At 43.0% G+C, this 22,335-nt stretch overlaps 1 protein-coding gene across 7 annotated transcripts in view; it reads right to left on the reverse strand.

The window, feature by feature from the left end:
• Positions 1–22,335, reverse strand: part of SYCP1 (synaptonemal complex protein 1) — a 955,469-nt gene that overhangs the window by 636,218 nt on the left and 296,916 nt on the right. For all 7 annotated transcript variants that reach the window (XM_056558361.1, XM_056558359.1, XM_056558362.1 and 4 more), the window contains 2 exons: positions 14,970–15,064; positions 3,320–3,501 (listed from right to left, as the gene is read on the reverse strand). In XM_056558361.1, the coding sequence (XP_056414336.1) occupies positions 3,320–3,501; positions 14,970–15,064 (277 nt within the window). The remainder of the gene's footprint in view (positions 1–3,319; positions 3,502–14,969; positions 15,065–22,335) is intronic.

The raw sequence follows: 22,335 nt of genomic DNA on the forward strand, positions 1-22,335 counted from the left end.
GCATCCTTAAGAGGTTACATTTTGATCTTATCAATGATGGTGTCTAGAGATTAGCGAATTTTTGAAAAATTCGATTCGGCAGATTCGCCGAATTTTCCGAAAAAATTTGGTTCGGTACGAATTTATTTGCAGCAAATCACTATTAAAAATGGCTATTTATGGCCTGCAGAGAGGCTCAATAGGGATGTAGAACACTTTGCTTTGTCCTAACACGCATAGGGAGTGTGCTCTGTTAGTGAAATAATACTGTTATTCAGTATGACATGCAGATTACAGGCATCGCTATTAGATGCCTGTAATCTGCATGTCATACTGAGTATCCAGACGCTCAGGAAGAGGCGTGACCTGTCCAAGTTGGTGTTGTGGCTTTGCAGGAACCACATTCACCCAGTGGGCAGTAAAGGACATGTATTGTCCCTGACCATTGTTACAGCTCCAGATGTCGGCACTGCCGTGCACTTTGGTACACACCGACAAGCTCAAGGACTGGCCCACCTTCTCTTTCACAAAATTGTGCAGGGCTTGTACTGCCTTCTTCGCAAATGACAGCTTGGCACTCTCCACCTCGGTTCGGCACAAGCCATCAGTTCTCTGAAATGTGCAGAGTCCACCACTTGAAAAGGGAGGGACTGCACACCAGCAACTAGGACAGGAGAACATTCAGATTCTGCGCCGTTTAATGAGTGGGCGCATACTGTTGTCTCTTGGACATGGTTTTGCTGATGGATTGTTGGCGGAATGAGTAACTAAAAGTAAGAGGAGCAGGAGTATCTGGAGCGACAGAAGGAGGGTATAACACACAGCTCCCTTCGGCTGAGGTGGTGGAGCCTTGGCTGGCTGAAAGATGGAGCGGCATGCCACTGGGTGATGCAGCAGGCTGGACCACTACATTGGAGCCACGGTTCTCCCAGGCTGCTTTATGGTGGCCTAGCATATGTTGACGCAGGGCCGTGGTGCCAATATTGGGACCCTGGCCATGCTTCACCTTCTGCAGACACATCTTGCATGTGGCTATGTTAACCTCCTCCGGATGCTTGATGAAAAACTGCCACACCGCCGAGTAGCTGATTTTCCCACCAACAGTCCACACTAATTGACTGCTACTGCCACCGTTTCAAGGAAGCCCTGTTCTACTACCTCCCGGGAAGGTAGGCTGCCGCAAAGCAGGTGGTCTCCCCCGGGCACATTTGGCTCCAGAATTTCCACTTCTGCCACCATGCTGACTACCAACCATGCTACCAACCTGCTGGCTCAGCTGCTGCCTCACAGGCAACCTGCAACCCTCTTCTCCTGATGAAGCTCCTTCTGCACCTGGCTCCCAATTGCGATCGGCTTCATCATAATCAACAAGTGTTTGCACATCACTAATGTCCTCCTCAGGTTCCTCAACAGTGTCTGCTTCAGGACCCTGAACGCTGGCAACACCGCCTCCCACCTCACTCTCCTCATCACTACTTGCTTGCCTAGCGGAGGAAGCAGCAGATGTCTCCTCCACTTCTTGGCTGGGCAGTAGCTGCTGACTCTCCTCTATTAGATCGTCCTCAGTGAATAGTGGAGCTGAACCCACACCATAAGATACTTCTTTAGGGGAGGGAACAGCATAGGACAGAGGCAATGGGAGGACAGGGGCTGCTCCCGGGCCATGCCAACTGAGGGTTGTGTCTGAGGAACCCACCGACTGTTGACTGGGGGTATCAGATGTCACTTGTGATTAAGTAGATGACCATGTTAACCAATCGATGATGTCAGATGGGTTGTTGCTCGAGACACGACCGCTAGCCGATACCGGGAGCTCAGGCCTCTCGCTGCGACACCTGCTGCCACTCGCCCCTAATCTGCTGCAACCTCTTCCTGATTAATTTAGGCCTCTGCCATGAGGGGAGTACAATACGCTTCACTACACTTAATAAAACAGTATTTGTCTAGAACAGCAGCAGGTGTGTACTTTTGTCTGTCCTTTTACAGTATCTAGGCCCTTGACAGCTAAACACATACAAAATAGTACACAATTTAGATGTAGGTATGTGCTATGCACTTATGTGGGTACAAAAATGCGCTAGAGTACGTTTAAAGAAGTAGTGGAGTAAAACACCAGCCGGTGATTACTTTTGCCTGTCCTTTCACAGTATCAAGGTCCTTGACAGATTAACAGGTACAAAATAGTACACTACTTAGATGTATGTATGTGGTATGCACTTATGTGGACACAAAAATGCGCTATAGTATGCTTAAAAAACGTATTTGTGCACAACACCAGCAGTATACAACAGTGCTGCAGTACACAGTCGCTGTGTACTAAACTTAAAATTTCACTCTCTCACAGATGTTTAGGAATGGACTGCTGGGTGTGTATTATACCATCTACAGACTAGTATAACCAGCAGAGCATTTGTTGTTGAACAAGAGGGCAGAAAAATGCGCTATAGTACGCTTAAAAAAGTATTGGATTAAAACACCAGCCGGTGATTACTTTTGCCTGGCCTTTCACAGTATCTAGGCCCTTGACAGATTAACAGGTACAAAATAGTACACTACTTAGATGAGGGCAGAAAAATGCGCTACAGTACGCTTAAAATCGTATTTTTGCACAACACCAGCAGTACACAACAGTGCTGCAGCACACTCGCTGTGTACTAAACCCAAAATTTTACTCTCTCAAAGACTATTAGGGATGGACTGCTGGGTATTATACCGTCTACAGACTAGTATAACTAGCAGACCATTTGTTGTGGAACAAAGACACAGAGTTGCGCTGAAAAATCATTCCTCCATCCTCTGCGGTTTCTCAATCTAAGTCAGCTTGTTGAAATGTATGAGGCAACACACAGCTCTCTGCCCCTCTCTGTAATACACTGCTGTAGAAAATGACTGGAAGGTTAATGGCTGCAGTAAAAATTATTTTCAGTGAAAAATGCACTGCTCTATGTCCACCAGAATGCTGACGTGACTATGATGTGAAACTCTACTGTAAAAAGCTTGTCTGTGTAACATACAGCGCTGTCCTATCTCTCTGCAGTGAAAGGATGAAGTGACGAGCCGGAATATGGCTGCTGATTATATAGTGCTGTGACATCACAGGGGTGACTGGCTGCTGATAGGCTGCATCCTTCATGTGATTCAGGGTCATCCCGCCTACCCTCGTTCCTGCCTTCCCAGAGTTCCTTGCCCCATGTCCTCACATGAGGATCCTCCTGACCGTTGGGTATCGGCAAGTAACCATGATAACCTCGGACATTTTGGCTGTGAGGTACCCACATTTGTTGTTTTATACTGACCAAAATTGTATGTGTGAACCCAGCCTTATTGCTTAGAATCTTACTTTGTTAGTTGAGTAGAGAGATTTTCTGCCAAATTATCAACTTTTGACTGAAGTGATGACAGCTGCAAAACATGTGATCTTGTTTCTTCAAGTTCTTTTGCAATCAAATGTCTTTCTTTGGTTCCTTCAGCTAATAATGTTTGTGTTTTGAGCAATTCTTTTTCACTGTTTTTTAGAGCATTCTAAATAAAAACATAGAAAATATGCACAAAAATAATTCTAGTTTATAGTCATTAGAAGGGGTTTGCTTAGTGCTGGGTAGTTAAAGAGTACCTGTTACCATACTAAACTTTTAATATATCGTTCCTTATTCAATTATAAGACACTATGCTAAAGAACACATGAAAAGAAAGATAAATGAGAGCACTCACCGTTCTGTTGTCCTTGTTTCTTTATTGTGCAATTCTTTGTTGTGGGGCATGTGGAGAACTGTGATTGCATTATAGCAGCAATGGGCAACGGTCCATAATGTGTAGTGTGCACTTTGTCAGGCCACAAGAAGGGTCGGACGAAGCGTATGCCGTGCTTTACGGACCGTCGCCCATTGCTGCTATACCCCCACAGCTCTTCACATCCCCCACAGATAAGAATTGAACAATAAAGAAAAGAGGACTACAGAACAGTGAGTGCTCTCGTTTATCTTTCGTTTCATGTGTTCTTGATATTGCCTATATATAGCACTAAGGGAAGCACCCTGAGGTCAAGTACAGTTTCACCTGTGAACAGCCCGTTCCCAGAATAGAGAAAGAGAACGGAGTAAAGCAAGTTCCGAGTCCTCATATCATTTGTGTTTGCACTTTGCTATTTACTTGCTGTTAAAATTCTCAACCTTTATATGTTTTAACCCCTTAAGGACCCAGGATTTTTCAGTTTTTTGCATTTTCGCTTTTTCCTCCTTACCTTAAAATCATAACTCTTTCAATTTTGCACCTAAAAATCCATATGCTGGCTTATTTTTTGCGCCACCAATTCTACTGTAATTACATCAGTCATTTTAGCCAAAAATCTATGGCGAAACGGAAAAAAAAATTGTGAGACAAAATAAAAAAAAATTCCATTTTGTAACTTTTGGGGGCTTCCGTTTCTACACAGTACATTTATCTGTAAAAATGACACTTATACTTATCTTTATTCTGTAGGTCCATACGATTAAAATGATACCCTACTTATATAGGTTTAATTTTGTCGTACTTCTGGAAAACAATTGTTTAAAATTGTCATCTTCTGACCCCATAACTTTTTTATTTTTCTGCATATGGGGCAGTATGAGGGCTAATTTTTTGTGTTGTGATCTGAAGTTTTTAGCTGTACCATTTTTGGACTATGCACTATTTTGGACTTTTGAATTTTTTTGCGCGCACGCCATTGACCGTGAGGTTTAATTAACGGTATATTTTTATAACTCTGACATTTCCGCACGCGGTGATACCACATGTTTATTTTTATTTACACTGTTTTGTTTTTTTATGGGAAAAGAGGGGTGATTCAAACTTTTAATAGGGAAGGGGTTAAATTATCTTTATTCACTTTTTTTTTTGCAGTGTTATAGCTCCCATAGGGACCTATAACACTGCGCACACTGTTCTTTAACATTGATCAGTGGTTTCTCATAAGAAACCACTGATCGATGATTCCGCCGCTTGACTGCTCATGCCTGGATCTCAGGCACTGAGCAGTCATTCAGCGATCGGACACCAGGAGGCAAGGTAGGAGACCCTCCTCATGTTCTGCAGCTGTTCGGGATGCTGCGATTACGCCGCGGCGATCTCTAACAGCTCCCTGAGCTAACCGGCATGTTTTCACTTTCACTTTAGATGCGGCGTTAAACTTTGAACGCCGCGTCTAAAGGGTTAATAGCGCGCGGCAGCGCTATTAGCCACAGGTCCCGGGCCCGACCCGCTATGACGTTATAGATCGGGAGCGGACGCATGACGTACCGGTACGTCATGGGTCCTTAAGGGGTTAAATGTGATTGAAACAACGGCCACTAGGTGGTTATGTTTTGTTCCTTGTGCAAGTGAAACAGCTCGTTTGGTCTCCTCCCGGCCTGGCAGGAGACCAAACTCAGGAAGTGTGTGCGGGCATGGCGAAAGGCACATCTCTTGCAGGCTTCAGTGACATCACACCTGCTGGGGAATGCCCACTTTCTCCTGCCGGGAGCAGAGTAGTTAGGGAATATAATCTGAGTTAGTTTAGAAAATATGGTTTGATGACATGTACTCTTTAAAGGGGTACTCTGATGGAAAACTTTTTATTTTTTAATCAACTGGTGCCAGAAACTTAAACAGATTTGTAAATTAGTATACAAAGAAAAAAAAAGAAGGTTGCAGCAGCACACTTGGTAAAAAAAATTGAGGCTCTTAGCGCACTTTTTGATCAAAACGTGTCCCGCCTTCCACCATGCAGAGATGGCCTCATTTCAGATGGGACCCTAACACACATTCTGAGCCTAACACTCATAACACTCACCTCTGTTGGGCATATAGCCTCTGACTGGGTGACATGCTAGATCCATTATCAATTTAAATTAAAATACCTCCTGTGAAAAAGGGGAGGGGTGCACAGCTACAGAGGGTGCAATTACCCCTAAGTTGAACAAACAACCAAAAAAGAAAAATAGCCAGCACGACTACCCAACACACGGGTGCAAGCTGCTGTGGCAAATACACAGTATACAAAAAAAAAAAAAAAGATTGCAGCAGCACACTTGGTCACACTTGGACACGTTTTGATCAAAAACTGCGCTAAGAGCCTCCATTTTTTGACCAAGTGTGCTGCTGCAATTTTCTTTTTTTTGTATACTGTGTATTTGCCACAGCAGCGTGCACCCGTGTGTTGGGTAGTTGTGCTGGCTATTTTTCATTTTTGTAGATTTGTAAATTACTTCTATTAAAAAATCTTAATCCTTCCAGTACTAATTAGCTGCTGAATACTACAGAGGAAATGATTTTCTTTTTGGAACACAGTGGTCTCTGCTGACATCACGAGCACAGTGCTCTCTGCTGACATCTCTGTCCATTTTAGGAACTGTCCAGAGAAGCATATATGTTTGCTATGGGGATTTTCTCCTACTCTGGGCAGTTCTTAAAATGGACAGAAATGTCCAGAGAGCACTGTGTTCGTGATGTCAGCAGAGAGCTCTGTGTTCCAAAAAGAAAATAATAGTATTCAGCAGCTAAGTACTGGAAAGATTAAGATTTTTTACAATTTACAAATCTGTTTAACCTCTTAAGGACCCAGGACGTATGAGTACGTCCTGGGTCCCAGTCCTGCGATATAACGTGGGGTCACATGGTGACCCCGCATCATATCGCGGCGGACCCGGCGTCATAGTGAAGCCGGGACCCGCCTCTAATAGCCCGCCTCAAAGCTGAGCCACGCGGCTAAAAGTGAAAGTAAAAAGTGCTGGTTAGCTCAGGGAGCTGTTCGGGATCGCCGCGGTACCGCGGCATCCCGAACAGCTGTAGCACAAGAGGAAGGTCTCTTACCTTCCTTCCTGCAGTCCGATCGCCGATTGAATGCTTCAAGCCTGAGATCCAGGCTTGAGCATTCAATCGCCGAAAACACTGATTGATCCATTCCTATGGAGATGAATCAATCAGTGTTAAAGATCAATTAATGCAATGTTATAGCCCCCTATAGGAGCTATAATATTGCATTAAAAAAGTGTAAAAAAAATTATTAACCCTTTCAATTATCCCTTCCCCTAATAAAAGTTTGAATCACCCGGCATTTCCAAGAATAAAAAAAACACGGTGTAAATAAAAATAAACCTATGTGGAATCACCGCGTGCGGAAATGTCCGAATTATAAAAATATATCACTTTTTAAACCGCACGGTCAATGGCGTACGCGCAAAAAAATTCCAAAGTCCAAAATAGGGCATTTTTGATCACTTTTTATACCACAAAAAAGTGAATAAAAAGTGATCAAAAGTCTGATCAGAACAAAAATGGTACCGCTAAAAACTTCAGATCACGGCACGAAAAATGAGCCCTCATAGCGCCCTAAACACAGAAAAATTAAAAAGTTATAGGGGTCAGAAGATGACCATTTTAAAACGTATACATTTTCCTGCATGCATTCATGATTTTTTTCTTAAGCGATACAAAATCAAACCTATATAAATAGGGTATCATTTTAACCGTATGGACCTATAGAATATAAATAAGGTATAATTTTTGCCGAAAAATGTACTGCGTAAAAACGGAAGCCCCCCAAAACTTACAAAATGGTGTTTTTTCAAAAATTTTGTCGCACATTGATTTTTTTTCCCGTTTCAACGTCGATTTTTGGGTAAAATGACTAATGTCATTACAAAGTAGAATTAGTGACGCAAAAAATAAGCCATCATTTAGAATTTTAGGTGAAAATCTTAGAGTTATGATTTTTTAACCCCTTCCCGCAGAATGTCATATATAAACGCCGGGTTGTGCAGTGCGTTCGCGCATCCCGGCGTTTATAAATGACATGCAGTTAACCCGGCGATGCGCAGCATCGCACGGGTTAACTGGCAGAAGTCCCGCTGTTTCCAGCAGGGGACAACTTCTGCTTCACCCCCAGGACCATCAATTGATGGTCCTGGTCAGCGATCACTGTGATTGGTCCCTGTGGACCAATCACAGTGATCTGGGGTGAAAGTTCAGATCCCCCGCACTGCCCGCCCCTGGAAGTCGGGCAGAACGGGGGACGAAGGCTGCGGGGGCTCGCGGGGACCTGCGGCACACGGGGGGGAACAGGAGGGGACCGGCGGACTTACCTGATCCAGCGGCGGGACCGAGGAGCAGCGCGGGACCGGCCACGTGGACGAGCAGCGACGGGTGAGTATGTGGTCCTCAGAGGCAGCAGTGAAGATCTTCACTGCTGCTTCTAGGAGTCTGAAAACTACAACTCCCAGCATGCCTAGACAGGCTTTGGCTGTCTGGGCATGCTGGGAGTTGTAGTTTTGCAACATCTGGAGGGCCTCAGTTTGGAGACCATTGTATAATGGTCTCCAATCTGTGCTCTTCCAGCTGTTGCAAAACTACAACTCCCAGCATGCACTGACTGTCCAGGCATGCTGGGAGTTTTAGTTCAGCAACATCTGGCCCTTCAGATGTTGCCGAACTACAACTCCCAGCATGCCCTTCAGCTGTCTGGGCATGCTGGGAGTTGTAGTTTTGCAACAGCTGGAGACACACTGGTTGGGAAACATTGTTTCTAACTCAGTGTTTCCTAACCTGTGTGCCTCCAGCTGTTGCAAAACTATAACTCCCAGCATGCACTAAAAGACCATGCATGCTGGGAGTTGTAGTTTTGCAACATCTGGAGGGCCCCAGTTTGGAGACCATTGTATAATGGTCTCCAATCTGTGCTCTTCCAGCTGTTGCAAAACTACAACTCCCAGTATGCACTGACTGTCCAGGCATGCTGGGAGTTTTAGTTCAGCAACATCTGGCCCTTCAGATGTTGCCGAACTACAACTCCCAGCATGCCCTTCAGCTGTCTGGGCATGCTGGGAGTTGTAGTTTTGCAACAACTGGAGACACACTGGTTGGGAAACATTGTCTGTTTCTAACTCAGTGTTCCCTAACCTGTGTGCCTCCAGCTGTTGCAAAACTATGACTCCCAGCATGCACTAACAGACCATGCATGCTGGGAGTTGTGGTTTTGCAACAGCTGGTGCACCCCCCCCTGTGAATGTACAGGGTACATTCACATGGGCGAGGCTTTTACAGTGGGTTTCTCGCATCTTGAGATGCAGCAAATTTTGCGCTGGGAAACTCGCTGTAATCCCCCGCCCATGTGACTGTACCCTAAAAACACTACACTACACCTACACAAAATAAAATAAAAAGTTAAAAACACTACATATACACATACCCTTACACAGCCCCCCTCCCCCAATAAGAACGTCCGGTACACCACTGTTTCCAAAGCAGAGCCTCCGGCTGTTGAAAAACAACAACTCCCAGTATTGTCGGACAGCCGTTGACTGTCCAGGCATGCTGGGAGTTTTGCAACAGCTGGAGGCACCCTGTTTGGGAATCACTGGCGTAGAATACCCCTATGTCCACCCCTATGCAAATCCCTAATTTAGGCCTCAAATGCACATGGCGCTCTCACTTTGGAGCCCTGTCGTATTTCAAGGCAACAGTTTAGGGCGACATATGGGGTATCGCCGTACTCGGGAGAAATTGCGTTACAAGGTTTGGGGGGCTTTTTCTTCTTTAACCCTTCATGAAAAGGAAATGTTGGGGTCAACACCAGAATGTTAGTGTAAACATTTTTTATTTTTTACACTAACATGCTGATGTTGCCCTATACTTTACATTTTCACAAGAGGTAAAAGGGAAAAAAGCCCCCCAAAATTTGTAACGTAATTTCTCCCGACTACAGAGATACCCCATATGTGAGCGCAAAGTGCTCTGGGGGCGCACAACAAGGCCCAGAAGGGAGAGCGCACCATGTACATTTGAGGTGATTTGCACAGGGGTGGCTGATTGTTACAGCGGTTTTGACAAACGCAAAAAAAACAAAACCCCACATGTGACCCCATTTCGGAAACGACACCCCTCACGGAATGTAATGAGGGGTGCAGTGTGAATTTACCCCCCACAGGTGTCTGACGGATCTTTGGAACAGTGGTCCATGAAAATGAAAACTTGTACAGCCCACTGTTCCAAAGATCTGTCAGACACCAGTGGGGGGCAAATGCTCACTGTACCCCTTGTTACGTTCCTCAAGGGGTCTAGTTTCCAAAATGGTATGCCATGTGGTTTTTTTTTTGCTGTTCTGGCACCTTAGGGGCTTCCTAAATGCGACATGCCCCCCGAGCAAAATTTGCTCTCAAAAAGCCAAATATGACTCCTTCTCTTCTGAGCATTGTAGTTCGCCCATAGTGCACTTCAGGTCAACTTATGGGGTACCTCCATACTCAGAAGAGATGGGGTTACAAATTTTGGGGGGTATTTTCTGCTATTAACCCTTGCAAAAAGGTGAAATTAGGGGGGAAACACACATTTTAGTGGAAATTTTTTTTTTTTTTTTTACATATGCAAAAGTCATGAAACACCTGTGGGGTAATAAGGCTCACTTTATTCCTTATTACATTCCTCAAGGGGTCTAGTTTCCAAAATGGTATGCCATGTGGGTATTTTTTGCTGTTCTGGCACCATAGGGGCTTCCTAAATGCGACATGCCCCCCGAGCAAAATTTGCTCTCAAAAAGCCAAATATGACTCCTTCTCTTCTGAGCATTGTAGTTCACCCATAGTGCACTTCAGGTCAACTTATGGGGTACCTCCATACTCAGAAGAGAAGGGGTTACAAATATTGGGGGGTATTTCCTGCTATTGACCCTTGGAAAAATGTGAAATTTGGGGGGAAACACACATTTTAGTGAAAAAAAAAATATTTTTTTTTACATATGCAAAAGTCGTGAAACACCTGTGGGGTATTAAGGCTCACTTTATTCCTTGTTACGTACCTCAAGGGGTCTAGTTTCCAAAATGGTATGCCATGTGAGGGTTTTTTGCTGTTCTGGCACCATAAGGGCTTCCTAAATGCAACATGCCCCCAAAAACCATTTCAGAAAAACGTACTCTCCAAAATCCCCTTATCGCTCTTTCCCTTCTGAGCCCTCTACTGCGCCCGCCGAACACTTTACATAGACATATGAGGTATGTGCTTACTCGAGAGAAATTGGGCTACAAATATAAGTATACATTTTCTCCCTTTAACCCTTGTAAAAATTTAAAAATTGGGTCTACAAGAACATGCGAGTGTAAAAAATGAAGATTGTGAATTTTCTCCTTCACTTTGCTTCTATTCCTGTGAAACACCTAAAGGGTTAAAATGATGACTGAATGTCATTTTGAATACTTTGGGGGGTGCAGTTTTTATAATGGGGTCTTTTGTGGGGTATTTCTAATAAGAAGACCCTTCAAATCCACTTCAAACCTGAACTGGTCCCTGAAAAATAGTGAGTTTGAAAATTTTGTGAAAAATTGGAAAATTGCTGCTGAACTTTGAAGCCCTCTGGTGTCTTCCAAAAGTAAAAACTCGTCACTTTTATGATGCAGACATAAAGTAGACATATTGTATATGTGAATAAAAAAATTTTTTATTTGTAATATACATTTTCCTTACAAACAGAGAGCTTCAAAGTTAGAAAAATGCAAAATTTTCAAATTTTTCATCAAATTTTAGGATTTTTCACAAGGAAAGGATGCAAGTTACCACAAAAATTTACCACCATGTTAAAGTAGAATATGTCACGAAAAAACAATCTCAGAATCAGAATGATAACTAAAAGCATTCCAGAGTTATTAATGTTTAAAGTGACAGTGGTCAGATGTGCAAAAAACGCTCTGGTCCTTAAGGCCAAAATGGGCTTGGTCCTGAAGGGGTTAAAGTTAAGGAGGAAAAATTGAAAATGAAAAAAAAAAAACGAAAAAGCCCGGGTCCTTAAGGGGTTAACTTTCTGGCAAAGCCTTGATTTAAAAAAAAAAAGTTTTCCACCGGAGTACCCCTTTAACCCCTTAAGGACCAAGGACGTACCGGTACGTCATGAGTCCGCTTCCCTTTCTATAACGCGGGGCCACGACGTGGCCCCGCGTCATAGCGGGTCGGGCCGGCCTCTAACAACAGCTGGGACCCGTGGCTAATAGCGCGCGGCATTGATCGTGCTGCCGCGCGCTATTAACCCTTTAGACGCGGCGTTCAAAGTTGAACGCTGCATCTAAAGTGAAAGTGAAACTATGCAGGTTAGCTCAGGGAGCTGTTCGGGATCGCCGCGGCGAAATCGTGGCATCCCGAACAGCTGTTAGACACGAGGAGAGTCTCCTACCTTGCCTCCTGGTGTCCGATCGCCGAATGACTGCTCAGTGCCTGAGATCCAGGCATGAGCAGTCAAGCGGCAGAATCATCGATCACTGGTTTCCTATGAGAAACCAGTGATCAATGTAAAAGATCAGTGTGTGCAGTGTTATAGGTCCCTATGGGAGCTATAACACTGCAAAAAAAAAGTGAAAATAAAGTGAATAAAGATCATTTAACACTTCCCCTATTAAAAGTTTGACTCACCCCCCTTTTCCCATTTAAAAAAAAAACTGTGTAATTAAAAATAAAAATAAACATATGTGGTATCGCCGCGTGCGGAAATGTCCGAATTATAAAAATATATCGTTAATTAAACCGCACGGTCAATGGCGTACGCGCAAAAAAAGCATCAACAAGTCAGATCAATACAAAAAGGGTACAGCTAAAAACTTCAGATCACGGCGCAAGAAATGAGCCCTCATACCGACCCATAGGCGGTAAAATAAAAAAGTTATAGGGGTCAGAAGATGACAATTTTAAACGCATAAATTTTCCTGCATGTAGTTATGATTTTTTTCAGAAGTACGACAAAATCAAACCGATATAAGTAGGGTATTATTTTAATCGTATGGACCTACAGAATAAAAAGAGTGTCATTTTTACCGAAAAATGTACTGCGTAGAAACAGAAGCCCCCAAAAGTTACAAAATGGCGTTTTTTTTTTCAATTTTGTCTCACAATGATTTTTTTTTCCGTTTCGCCGTAGATTTTTGGGTAAAATTACTGATGTCATTACAAAGTAGAATTTGTGGTGCAAAAAATAAGCCATCATATGGATTTTTAGGTGCAAAATTTAAAGTGTTATGATTTTTTAAAGGTAAGGAGGAAAAAATGAAAGTGCAAAAACAGAAAAACCCCTGGTTAAGGAAGCAGAAAATTTTATTTTTACGTTTTCATTTTTTCCTCGCCTTCAAAAAATCATAACTCTTTTATATTTTCATCCACAGACTAGTATGAGGGCTTGTTTTTTGCGCGACCAGTTGTCCGTTGTAATGCCATCACTCACTTTACCATAAAATATATGGCGCAACCAAAAAAATACTATTTGTGTGGGGAAATTAAAAAGAAAACCGCAATTTTGCTAATTTTCGAAGGTTTCGTTTTCACGCCGTACAATTTACGGTAAAAGTGACATGTTTTCTTTATTCTTTAGGTCAATACGATTAAAATGATACCCGTGATAACTACTATAATACTTTTCTATTACTGTTGCGCTTAAAAAAAATCACAAACTTTTTAACCAAATTAGTACGTTTAAGATCCCCCTATTTTGAAGACCTATAACTTTTTTTCATTTCTCCGTATAAGCGGCGGTATGAGGGCTCATTTTTTGCGCCGTGATCTGTACTTTTTATTGATACCATATTTGCTTATATAAATCTTTTAATACATTTTTTATAAATTTTTTGGGAATAAAATGTTATAAAAAAGCAGCTATTTTGGACTTTTTTTTTCTTACGTTCACGCCCTGCACCGTACGGTATCATTAACATTTTATTTTAATAGTTCAGATATTTACGCACGCGGCGATACCAAATATGTATATAAAATATTTTTTTAACACTTTTTGGGGGTGAAATAGGGAAAATGGGGCAATTTACGTTTTTATTGGGGGAGGGGGTTTTTCAAATTTTTTTTACTTTATTTTTTTACTTTTTTTACTTTTATTTTTACACTTTAATAGTCCCCATAGGGGACTATTTAAAGGGGTATTCCAGGGAAAAAAAATTTTTATATATCAACTGGCTCCAGAAAGTTAAACAGATTTGTAAATTACTTCTATTAAAAAATCTTAATCCTTTCCGTACTTAATCCTCTCTGATGACACTTGTCTCGGGAAACGCCCAGTTTAGAAGCAAATCCCCATAGCAAACCACTTCTAAACTGGGCGTTTCCCGAGACAGGTGTCATCAGAGGATTTAGACAGAAAAGAACAACCTTAACTTCAGAAGCTCATAAGTACTGAAAGGATTAAGATTTTTTAATAGAAGTAATTTACAAATCTGTTTAACTTTCTGGAGCCAGTTGATATATATATAAAAGTTTTTCCTGGAATACCCCTTTAAGGCAATCATTCGATTGCTAATCCTGTTCAGTGCTAAGTATAGGAGGGTTATCGGCCATCTTCTGCTCTGGTCTGCGGGAAGGCAGATCAGAGCAGAAGACTCCCGGAAGACAGAGGAGCCAGGTGAGGGGACCTCCGGTTGCCGTGCTGGATGATCGGATCACCGCGGCAGCGCTGCGGGCGATCCGATCATCCAATTAAGTGACCGCGATCCTGCAGATGCCGTGATCGGTATTGATCATGGCATCTGAGGGGTTAATGGCGGACATCCGCGGGATTGCGGGTGTCCGCCATTACCGGCGGGTCCCTGGCTGCGATCAACAGCCGGGACCTGCCGCGCATGATCCGGGCATCGCTCCGATGCCCGCGGTTATTCTTAGGACGTAAATGTACGTCCTGGTGCGTTAAGTACCACCTCACCAGGACGTACATTTACGTCCTGCGTCGTTAAGGGGTTAAGCTGTTAATGGCACACACAGTGCACTCCAGCATTACTGCTCCCAATACTAATATAGTACTGCCCCAGTATTATTGCCCCAAGTGCCCTTAAAATAACTGCCAAGAAGAGCACCCTTAATGGTAATAGATCTACAATGCCTCCAAAACATTGCAGATTTGGAACTCAACAAATTGCAATGCAAGAATGGACTTTTTCCACAGATTGCACCCTTTGCAACACATGTTATTTCATATTCCTGTTACAAAAAATTAAACAAACATTTACCTCAGTATTCTGCAAAGCCAAGTTGGCGGCTTCTAGCTGGGGGATTGTTTCATCTGCTTTCTTCTTATGTTTTTCCAACTCTTTTTGATAGTTGTCTAATAAAATAACAAACCAACCAGTCATTATTTACAATCTTTTTACATCTACCAATTCGGCAGAGCTATATATAGAAGTTGATTATTTATGCCAAAGCATATCCTCTTAGCACCATACAATATTTTCTCTATACCCTTTCTTTTCTTACTTATACCTATCATTTCTGATAACAACATAGTAAGTGGCAGTTATTTAAATTATAACACTTTTCTAAAATACATATCAATAGCAAATTCAATTATTTACCTCAGTATTATAGAAAAACAGTATTCAGGCTGGGCAAATTTTTGCTATCTAGTTGCTGGTTTTGCCAAAAACATATTGCAAACCTTGTGAATAAATTCACAGTACATCCCAATGGACAGAAAATAGCTGCAAAAAGCTGCCAAGTGCAAGCACATTACTTCATACAGAATATTTTTCCATGTGTGTTATGCAGCTCAGCTTCTTGTAAGTGGTTAATTTACAAGAAAGCATTGTTGCACGTAAATGATAATCTGCTAGAAGAGGACATGGCTGCTTGTAAATGAATTATCTGCTAGAGGAGGACATAGCTGCTTTTAAAGGTGTGATTCGAGTTTCTCACCACATATACACACACAGAAGCCACACCACACTGGCAGTTGTAAAAGATCTCTGTTCCTGTTACCCCAGCCCTTTCCTCTATTATACACATGAATCCTTCTTACAGTACTTTTGATATAGCATTATTTTTTGGATAGGGGATAAGATGTATAAAGCCGGAATACCCGTTTAAGTTTTAGGTCACAAGGACGTACCTGTCCGCCCTTCGTCCTAAAGGGGTTAAAATGTCTTTGAGATCTGAACACCTTGTACTTCTTTCCACTCCAGGTAAGTTGCAATTCTGGAACATGACAGCACTAGAGAATAATCAGTTCCTGGTAGCGTTCGATTTTTCTCAAATCTTTTGCAGATAATTTGCTTCTATTTCTCTCACTATGTTTATTGTGACCCTGTTGACTATTTGCAACAAAACTTTAATGGTTCTGAGATTATGCCATGATATCTTGACAGTCTCAATAGTGCTACATCCCTCTGATAAACTTTTTAAAATGCTTGACTTTTTAGAGTCAATTAACCCCTTCAGGACCAAGCCCATTTTGGCCTTAAGGGCCAGAGCGTTTTTTGCACCTCTGACCACTGTCACTTTAAACATTAATAACTCTGGAATGCTTTTAGTTATCATTCTGATTCCGTGTTTTTTCGTGACATATTCTACTTTAACATGGTGGTAAAATTTTGTGGTAACTTGCATCCTTTCCTTGTGAAAAATCCTAAAATTTTATGAAAAATTTGAAAATTTAGCATTTTTCTAACTTTGAAGCTCTCTGCTTGTAAAGAAAATGTATATTACAAATAAAAAAAAAATGTATTCACATATACAATATGTCTACTTTATGTTTGCATCATAAAAGTGACGAGTTTTTACTTTTGGAAGACACCAGAGGGCTTCAAAGTTCAGCAGAAATTTTCCAATTTTTCACAAAATTTTCAAACTCACTATTTTTCAGGGACCAGATCAGGTTTGAAGTGGATTTGAAGGGTCTTCATATTAGAAATACCCCATAAATGACCCCATTATAAAAACTACACCCCCCAAAGTATTCAAAATGACATTCAGTCAGCATTTTAACCCTTTAGGTGTTTCACAGGAATAGAAGCAAAGTGAAGGAGAAAATTCACAATCTTCATTTTTTACACTCGCATGTTCTTGTAGACCCAATTTTTGAATTTTTACAAGGGGTAAAAGGAGAAAATGTATACTTATATTTGTAGCCCAATTTCTCTTGAGTAAGCACATACCTCATATGTCTATGTAAAAAGTTCGGCGGACGCAGTAGAGGGCTCAGAAGGGAAAGAGCGACAACGGGATTTTGGAGAGTACGTTTTTCTGAAATGGTTTTTGGGGGGCATGTTGCATTTAGGAAGCCCCTATGGTGCCAGAACAGCAAAAAACCCTCACATGGCATACCATTTTGGAAACTAGACCCCTTGAGGAACATAACAAGGAATAAAGTGAGCCTTAATACCCCACAGGTGTTTCACGACTTTTGCATATGTAAAAAAAAAAAATGTTTTTCACTAAAATGTGTGTTTCCCCCCAAATTTCATATTTTTCCAAGGGTTAATAGCAGGAAATACCCCCCAATATTTGTAACCCCTTCTCTTCTGAGTATGGAGATACCCCATAAGTTGACCTGAAGTACACTACGGGCGAACTACAATGCTCAGAAGAGAAGGAGTCATATTTGGCTTTTTGAGAGCAAATTTTGCTCGGGGAGCATGTCGCATTTAGGAAGCCCCTATGGTGCCAGGACAGCAAAAAAAAACACATGGCATACCATTTTGGAAACTAGACCCCTTGAGGAACGTAACAAGGGGTACAGTGAGCATTTGCCCCCACTGGTGTCTGACAGATCTTTGGGACAGTGGGCTGTACAAGTTTTCATTTTCACAGACCACTGTTCCAAAGATCAGTCAGACACCTGTGGGGGGTAAATTCTCACTGCACCCCTCATTACATTCCGTGAGGGGTGTCATTTCCGAAATGGGGTCACATGTGGTTTTTTTTTTTTTTTTGCATTTGTCAAAACCGCTGTAACAATCAGCCACACCTGTGCAAATCACCTCAAATGTACATGGTGCGCTCTCCCTTCTGGGCCTTGTTGTGCGCCCCCAGAGCACTTTGCACCCACATATGGGGTATCTCCGTAGTCGGGAGAAATTGCGTTACAAATTTTGGGGGGCTTTTTTCCCTTTTACCTCTTGTGAAAATGTAAAGTATAGGGCAACATCAGCATGTTAGTGTAAAAAATTTACATTTTTTACACTAACATTCTGGTGTAGACCCCAACATTTCCTTTTCATGAAGGGTTAAAGAAGAAAATACCCCCCAAACCTTGTAACGCAATTTCTCCCGAGTACGGCGATACCCCATATGTGACCCTAAACTGTTGCCTTGAAATACGACAGGGCTCCAAAGTGAGAGCGCCATGTGCATTTGAGGCCTAAATTAGGGATTTGCATAGGGGTGGACATAGGGGTATTCTACGCCAGTGATTCCCAAACAGGGTGCCTCCAGCTGTTGCAAAATTCCCAGCATGCTTGGAAAGTCAACGGCTGTCCGGCAATACTGGGAGTTGTTGTTTTTCAACAGCTGGAGGCTCTGCTTTGGAAACAGTGGTGTACCGGATGTTCTTATTGGGGGAGGGGGGCTGTGTAGGGGTATGTGTATATGTAGTGTTTTTAACTTTTTATTTTATTTGGTGTAGGTGTAGTGTAGTGTTTTTAGGGTACAGTCACATGGGCGGGGGATTACAGCGAGTTTCAAAGAGCAAAATTTGCTGCATCTCAAACTTGCAGCCAGAAACCCACTGTAAAAGCCTCGCCCATGTGAATGTACCCTGTACATTCACAGGGGTGGGGGGTGCACCAGCTGTTGCAAAACCACAACTCCCAGCATGCATGGTCTGTTAGTGCATGCTGGGAGTTATAGTTTTGCAACAGCTGGAGGCACACAGGTTAGGAAACACTGAGTTAGAAACAGACAATGTTTCCCAACCACTGTGTCTCCAGTTGTTGCAAAACTACAACTCCCAGCATGCCCAGACAGCTGAAGGGCATGCTGGGAGTTGTAGTTCGGCAACATCTGAAGGGCCAGATGTTGCTGAACTAAAACTCCCAGCATGCCTGGACAGTCAGTGCATACTGGGAGTTGTAGTTTTGCAACAGCTGGAAGAGCACAGATTGGAGACCATTATACAATGGTCTCCAATCTGGGGCCCTCCAGATGTTGCAAAACTACAACTCCCAGCATGCATGGTCTATTAGTGCATGCTGGGAGTTATAGTTTTGCAACAGCTGGAGGCACGCAGGTTATGAAACACTGAGTTAGAAACAGACAATGTTTCCCAACCAGTGTGTCTCTAGTTGTTGCAAAACTACAACTCCCAGCATACCCAGACAGCTGAAGGGCATGCTGGGAGTTGTAGTTCGGCAATATCTGAAGGGCCAGATGTTGCTGAACTAAAACTCCCAGCATGCCTGGACAGTCAGTGCATGCTGGGAGTTGTAGTTTTGCAACAGCTGGAAGAGCACAGATTGGAGACCATTATACAATAGTCTCCAAACTGGGGCCCTCCAGATGTTGCAAAACTACAACTCCCAGCATGCCCAGACAGCCAAAGGCTGTCTAGGCATGCTGGGAGTTGTAGTTTTCAGACTCCTAGAAGCAGCAGTGAAGTTCTTCACTGCTGCTTCTGAGGACCATATACTCACCTGCCGGTCCCGTCGCTGCTCCTCCACGTGGCCGGTCCCGCGCTGCTCCTCGGTCCCGCCGCTGGATCTGGTAAGGCTGCCGGTCCCCACGTGTTCCCCCACCTATGCCGCGAGCCCCCGCAGCCATCGTCCCCCGTTCTGCCCGACTTGCAGGGGCGGGCAGTGCGGGGGATCTGACCTTTCACCCCAGATCACTGTGATTGGTCCACAGGGACCAATCACAGTGATCGCTGACCAGGACCATCAATGGATGGTCCTGGGAGTGAAGCAGAAGTTGTCCCCTGCTGGAAACAGCGGGACTTCTGCCAGTTAACCCGTGCGATGCTGCGCATCGCCGGGTTAACTGAATGTCATTTATAAACGCCGGGATGCGCGAACGCACTGCACTACCCGGCGTTTATATATGACATTCTGCGGGAAGGGGTTAAGTCTCTTTTTTGGCCGATTTCGTTAGAGAAAAAGAAGCTGTCTAATAATTATGAACACCTTGATATAGGTTGTTCATCTCCGCACACTACTTCATTACTCAAAAAAACATCACCGGAAATGCTTAAATCCAATAAGAATGCAAGTTTACAGCCTGGGGTTGGAGAATATGCATAATATGCATATGAAATGGTATAAATATTTTCTTACAACAAGTGTAGTGGATACTCTCATGGCTATGAGGCATCCTTTGGGGGGTAGAGAGCCATATTTAATCACCAATTGAAAATGGTTTCTCCAGGAATATGGTAGACGCTCAAGTAGTATGCTTAGCAGGAATTACTGTTTGCCATTGTAGTGCAGAAAAGATTTTGTAAAAGCTAGATGTTGGCAAAATCAAAGTCCAGCATTGTGAGTCTTTCACATTTTATTCCCTTTAAGCTGGGAAAAATTAATGCAACACACTAAATCTCATGCCCACAAGGGATCCGAACAAGGGAGCCTAGTGTTCCCTTTTGATCTCAAAGAATGGTGTTAAAGGGTTCTTTCCCAAGAAGGGTGTTGCAGGGTGCCAGTTGCCTTGTGGCTTCAAGGATGCCATGCACCCGAATATTATTGTTTTGTGTGTTTTTTTTGGCATCTTCTGCCATGTCAAACAGTATCTGTATCTGATGGGTATGTTGATCAAGAAGGTGGCTGTGATCGAATAACCGTTGCTGCTGGTTGTGTGAGAATTCTTCTAAAGAATGTACAGTGCTGGATAAATTCTAAGTCCTTCCACAAAGACCAGATCTTAGATTTGCAAACTGCTTCATGCTGTGCAATGTAGCCCTCCGTGTTGGCTTTTGTATGCATAGTATCCAACTTTAATGCCTGAATACCTGTGGTAACTACCAACTGCAGGGATCTTGAGAGAGGGAGTCAATAAAGTTAGAAGGCGGAAAGTCCAGGATGGAAGAAGGTATGGCTTTTCCCGTACACTTAGGGTATGTTTCCACCTGGAATTTTTGGGTGTTTTGCCCCCCCAAAAATGGCAAAAAGACAAAATAGCGTTTTTTCCGTGGGAAAACGTCCTGGTCAGATGTTACCAAGGCGTCAATAGGGAAACTCAAAATGCCAAATTGCAGCATGCTGAGACTATGGCAATTTTTAAAGCAATAATGCCATTGTTTCAGCATCCTCGGAGGGATGTAGTGATGCATAGCATCCCTACTGCCCTCTGCCGCCACACAGCATTTTCCAGCTGCTCTGGAAAATGTCCCAGCATAGTTCGGGATTCAGCTGTGCTCGCGATTACAGAGCTGAGAGCACAGCTGATGCTGAGCAGTAGATGTAAGTCATATATCTGTGGTAGCCATGAGGTGCTAAGAGAAAAACCTTATAAAACTTTGTGATGCCAATGCACTGTTATCCCATAAACGGTCCGAGGTTGGAGACAGCTTCTCCTGGGCCAGAAACGGGAAGTAAAAAGAACACACCGATGTCAGGGATAACTGTCTTTACTGGGCAGGGTGCAGATGGTATTACATGGACAATCTGGTGTGTGAGTGAGAGGATGCAGTGTAACCCCTTGGGAGCCCTGTTACCTTGCTGGAACTTGTGGTTCTTTCACAAATAAATATATACTGACTTGAAAGACTTGAAGATTATTCCTGGTAGCTAGGGTTCTGTCAATGTATTGCAGCTTTCCCCGCCAGGGCATGAACTTTCCCGCGGGTGATCCTTGCAGAATGACCGGATAAAGTAGATTCGGGCCTTCCCTCAGAGCACACAACACACCTACCACACTATGGCTCAGGAACAACTCCATTGGGCCAACTCCCCCCTCCACTATAAGATTAAGAATCCAGGGGTACATGAGGTTAACAACAATCAAATTTAATAATAAAAATATATTTCTTCTTAATAAAGTGCATAATGATAAGCGTATAATGATGAGTCTATAGATAGCTTTGTATAATGTAGACAGAAGATGAGGTCCACTTAACTCCTTCGCTCCTTTCCCAGACAAGTCTTTTTAGCTCCGGAGCTTTGGAGCTACAGACGGGAGCCAGTGAGGGAGACTCCAGCTGTTGCTAAACTACAACTCCCAGCATGCCTGGACAGCCTAAAGCTGTCTGAGCATGCTGGGAGTTGCAATTTTGCAACAATTGGAGGCTCCCTGTTTGGGCAGACATTGCATTATGGGTGCTATATATCACTTCTCACCACCTTACACTTTGTGGGCCAGGCGCTCTGCATCCAACCCACAAAGTGGTATCCTGAAGGCAGTGAAAAGAAAAAAAAAAAAAACTTCCACAGGGTACAAAATTGGCTGTTTCCACACACCAGAAAAACACCAGAAAAACTGCCATAATGCAGGAAAAAGTTGTGGCAGTTATTCAGGTGTTTGTTTTGGCATTTTTCCAGGTGTGAAAAAAAAAAACAAGTGGAAACCTAGCCTTAGGTTAGTTTTCCACACAGGTTTTTCTCTGTAATTTTTTGGAAACCTGCCACTGCAATTTTTGAGACAAAGTCAAGAGAGTGTATTTAATAGGAATAGGAA

This window comes from Hyla sarda, chromosome 2, assembly GCF_029499605.1.
Source record: "Hyla sarda isolate aHylSar1 chromosome 2, aHylSar1.hap1, whole genome shotgun sequence".
NCBI lineage: Eukaryota > Metazoa > Chordata > Amphibia > Anura > Hylidae > Hyla > Hyla sarda.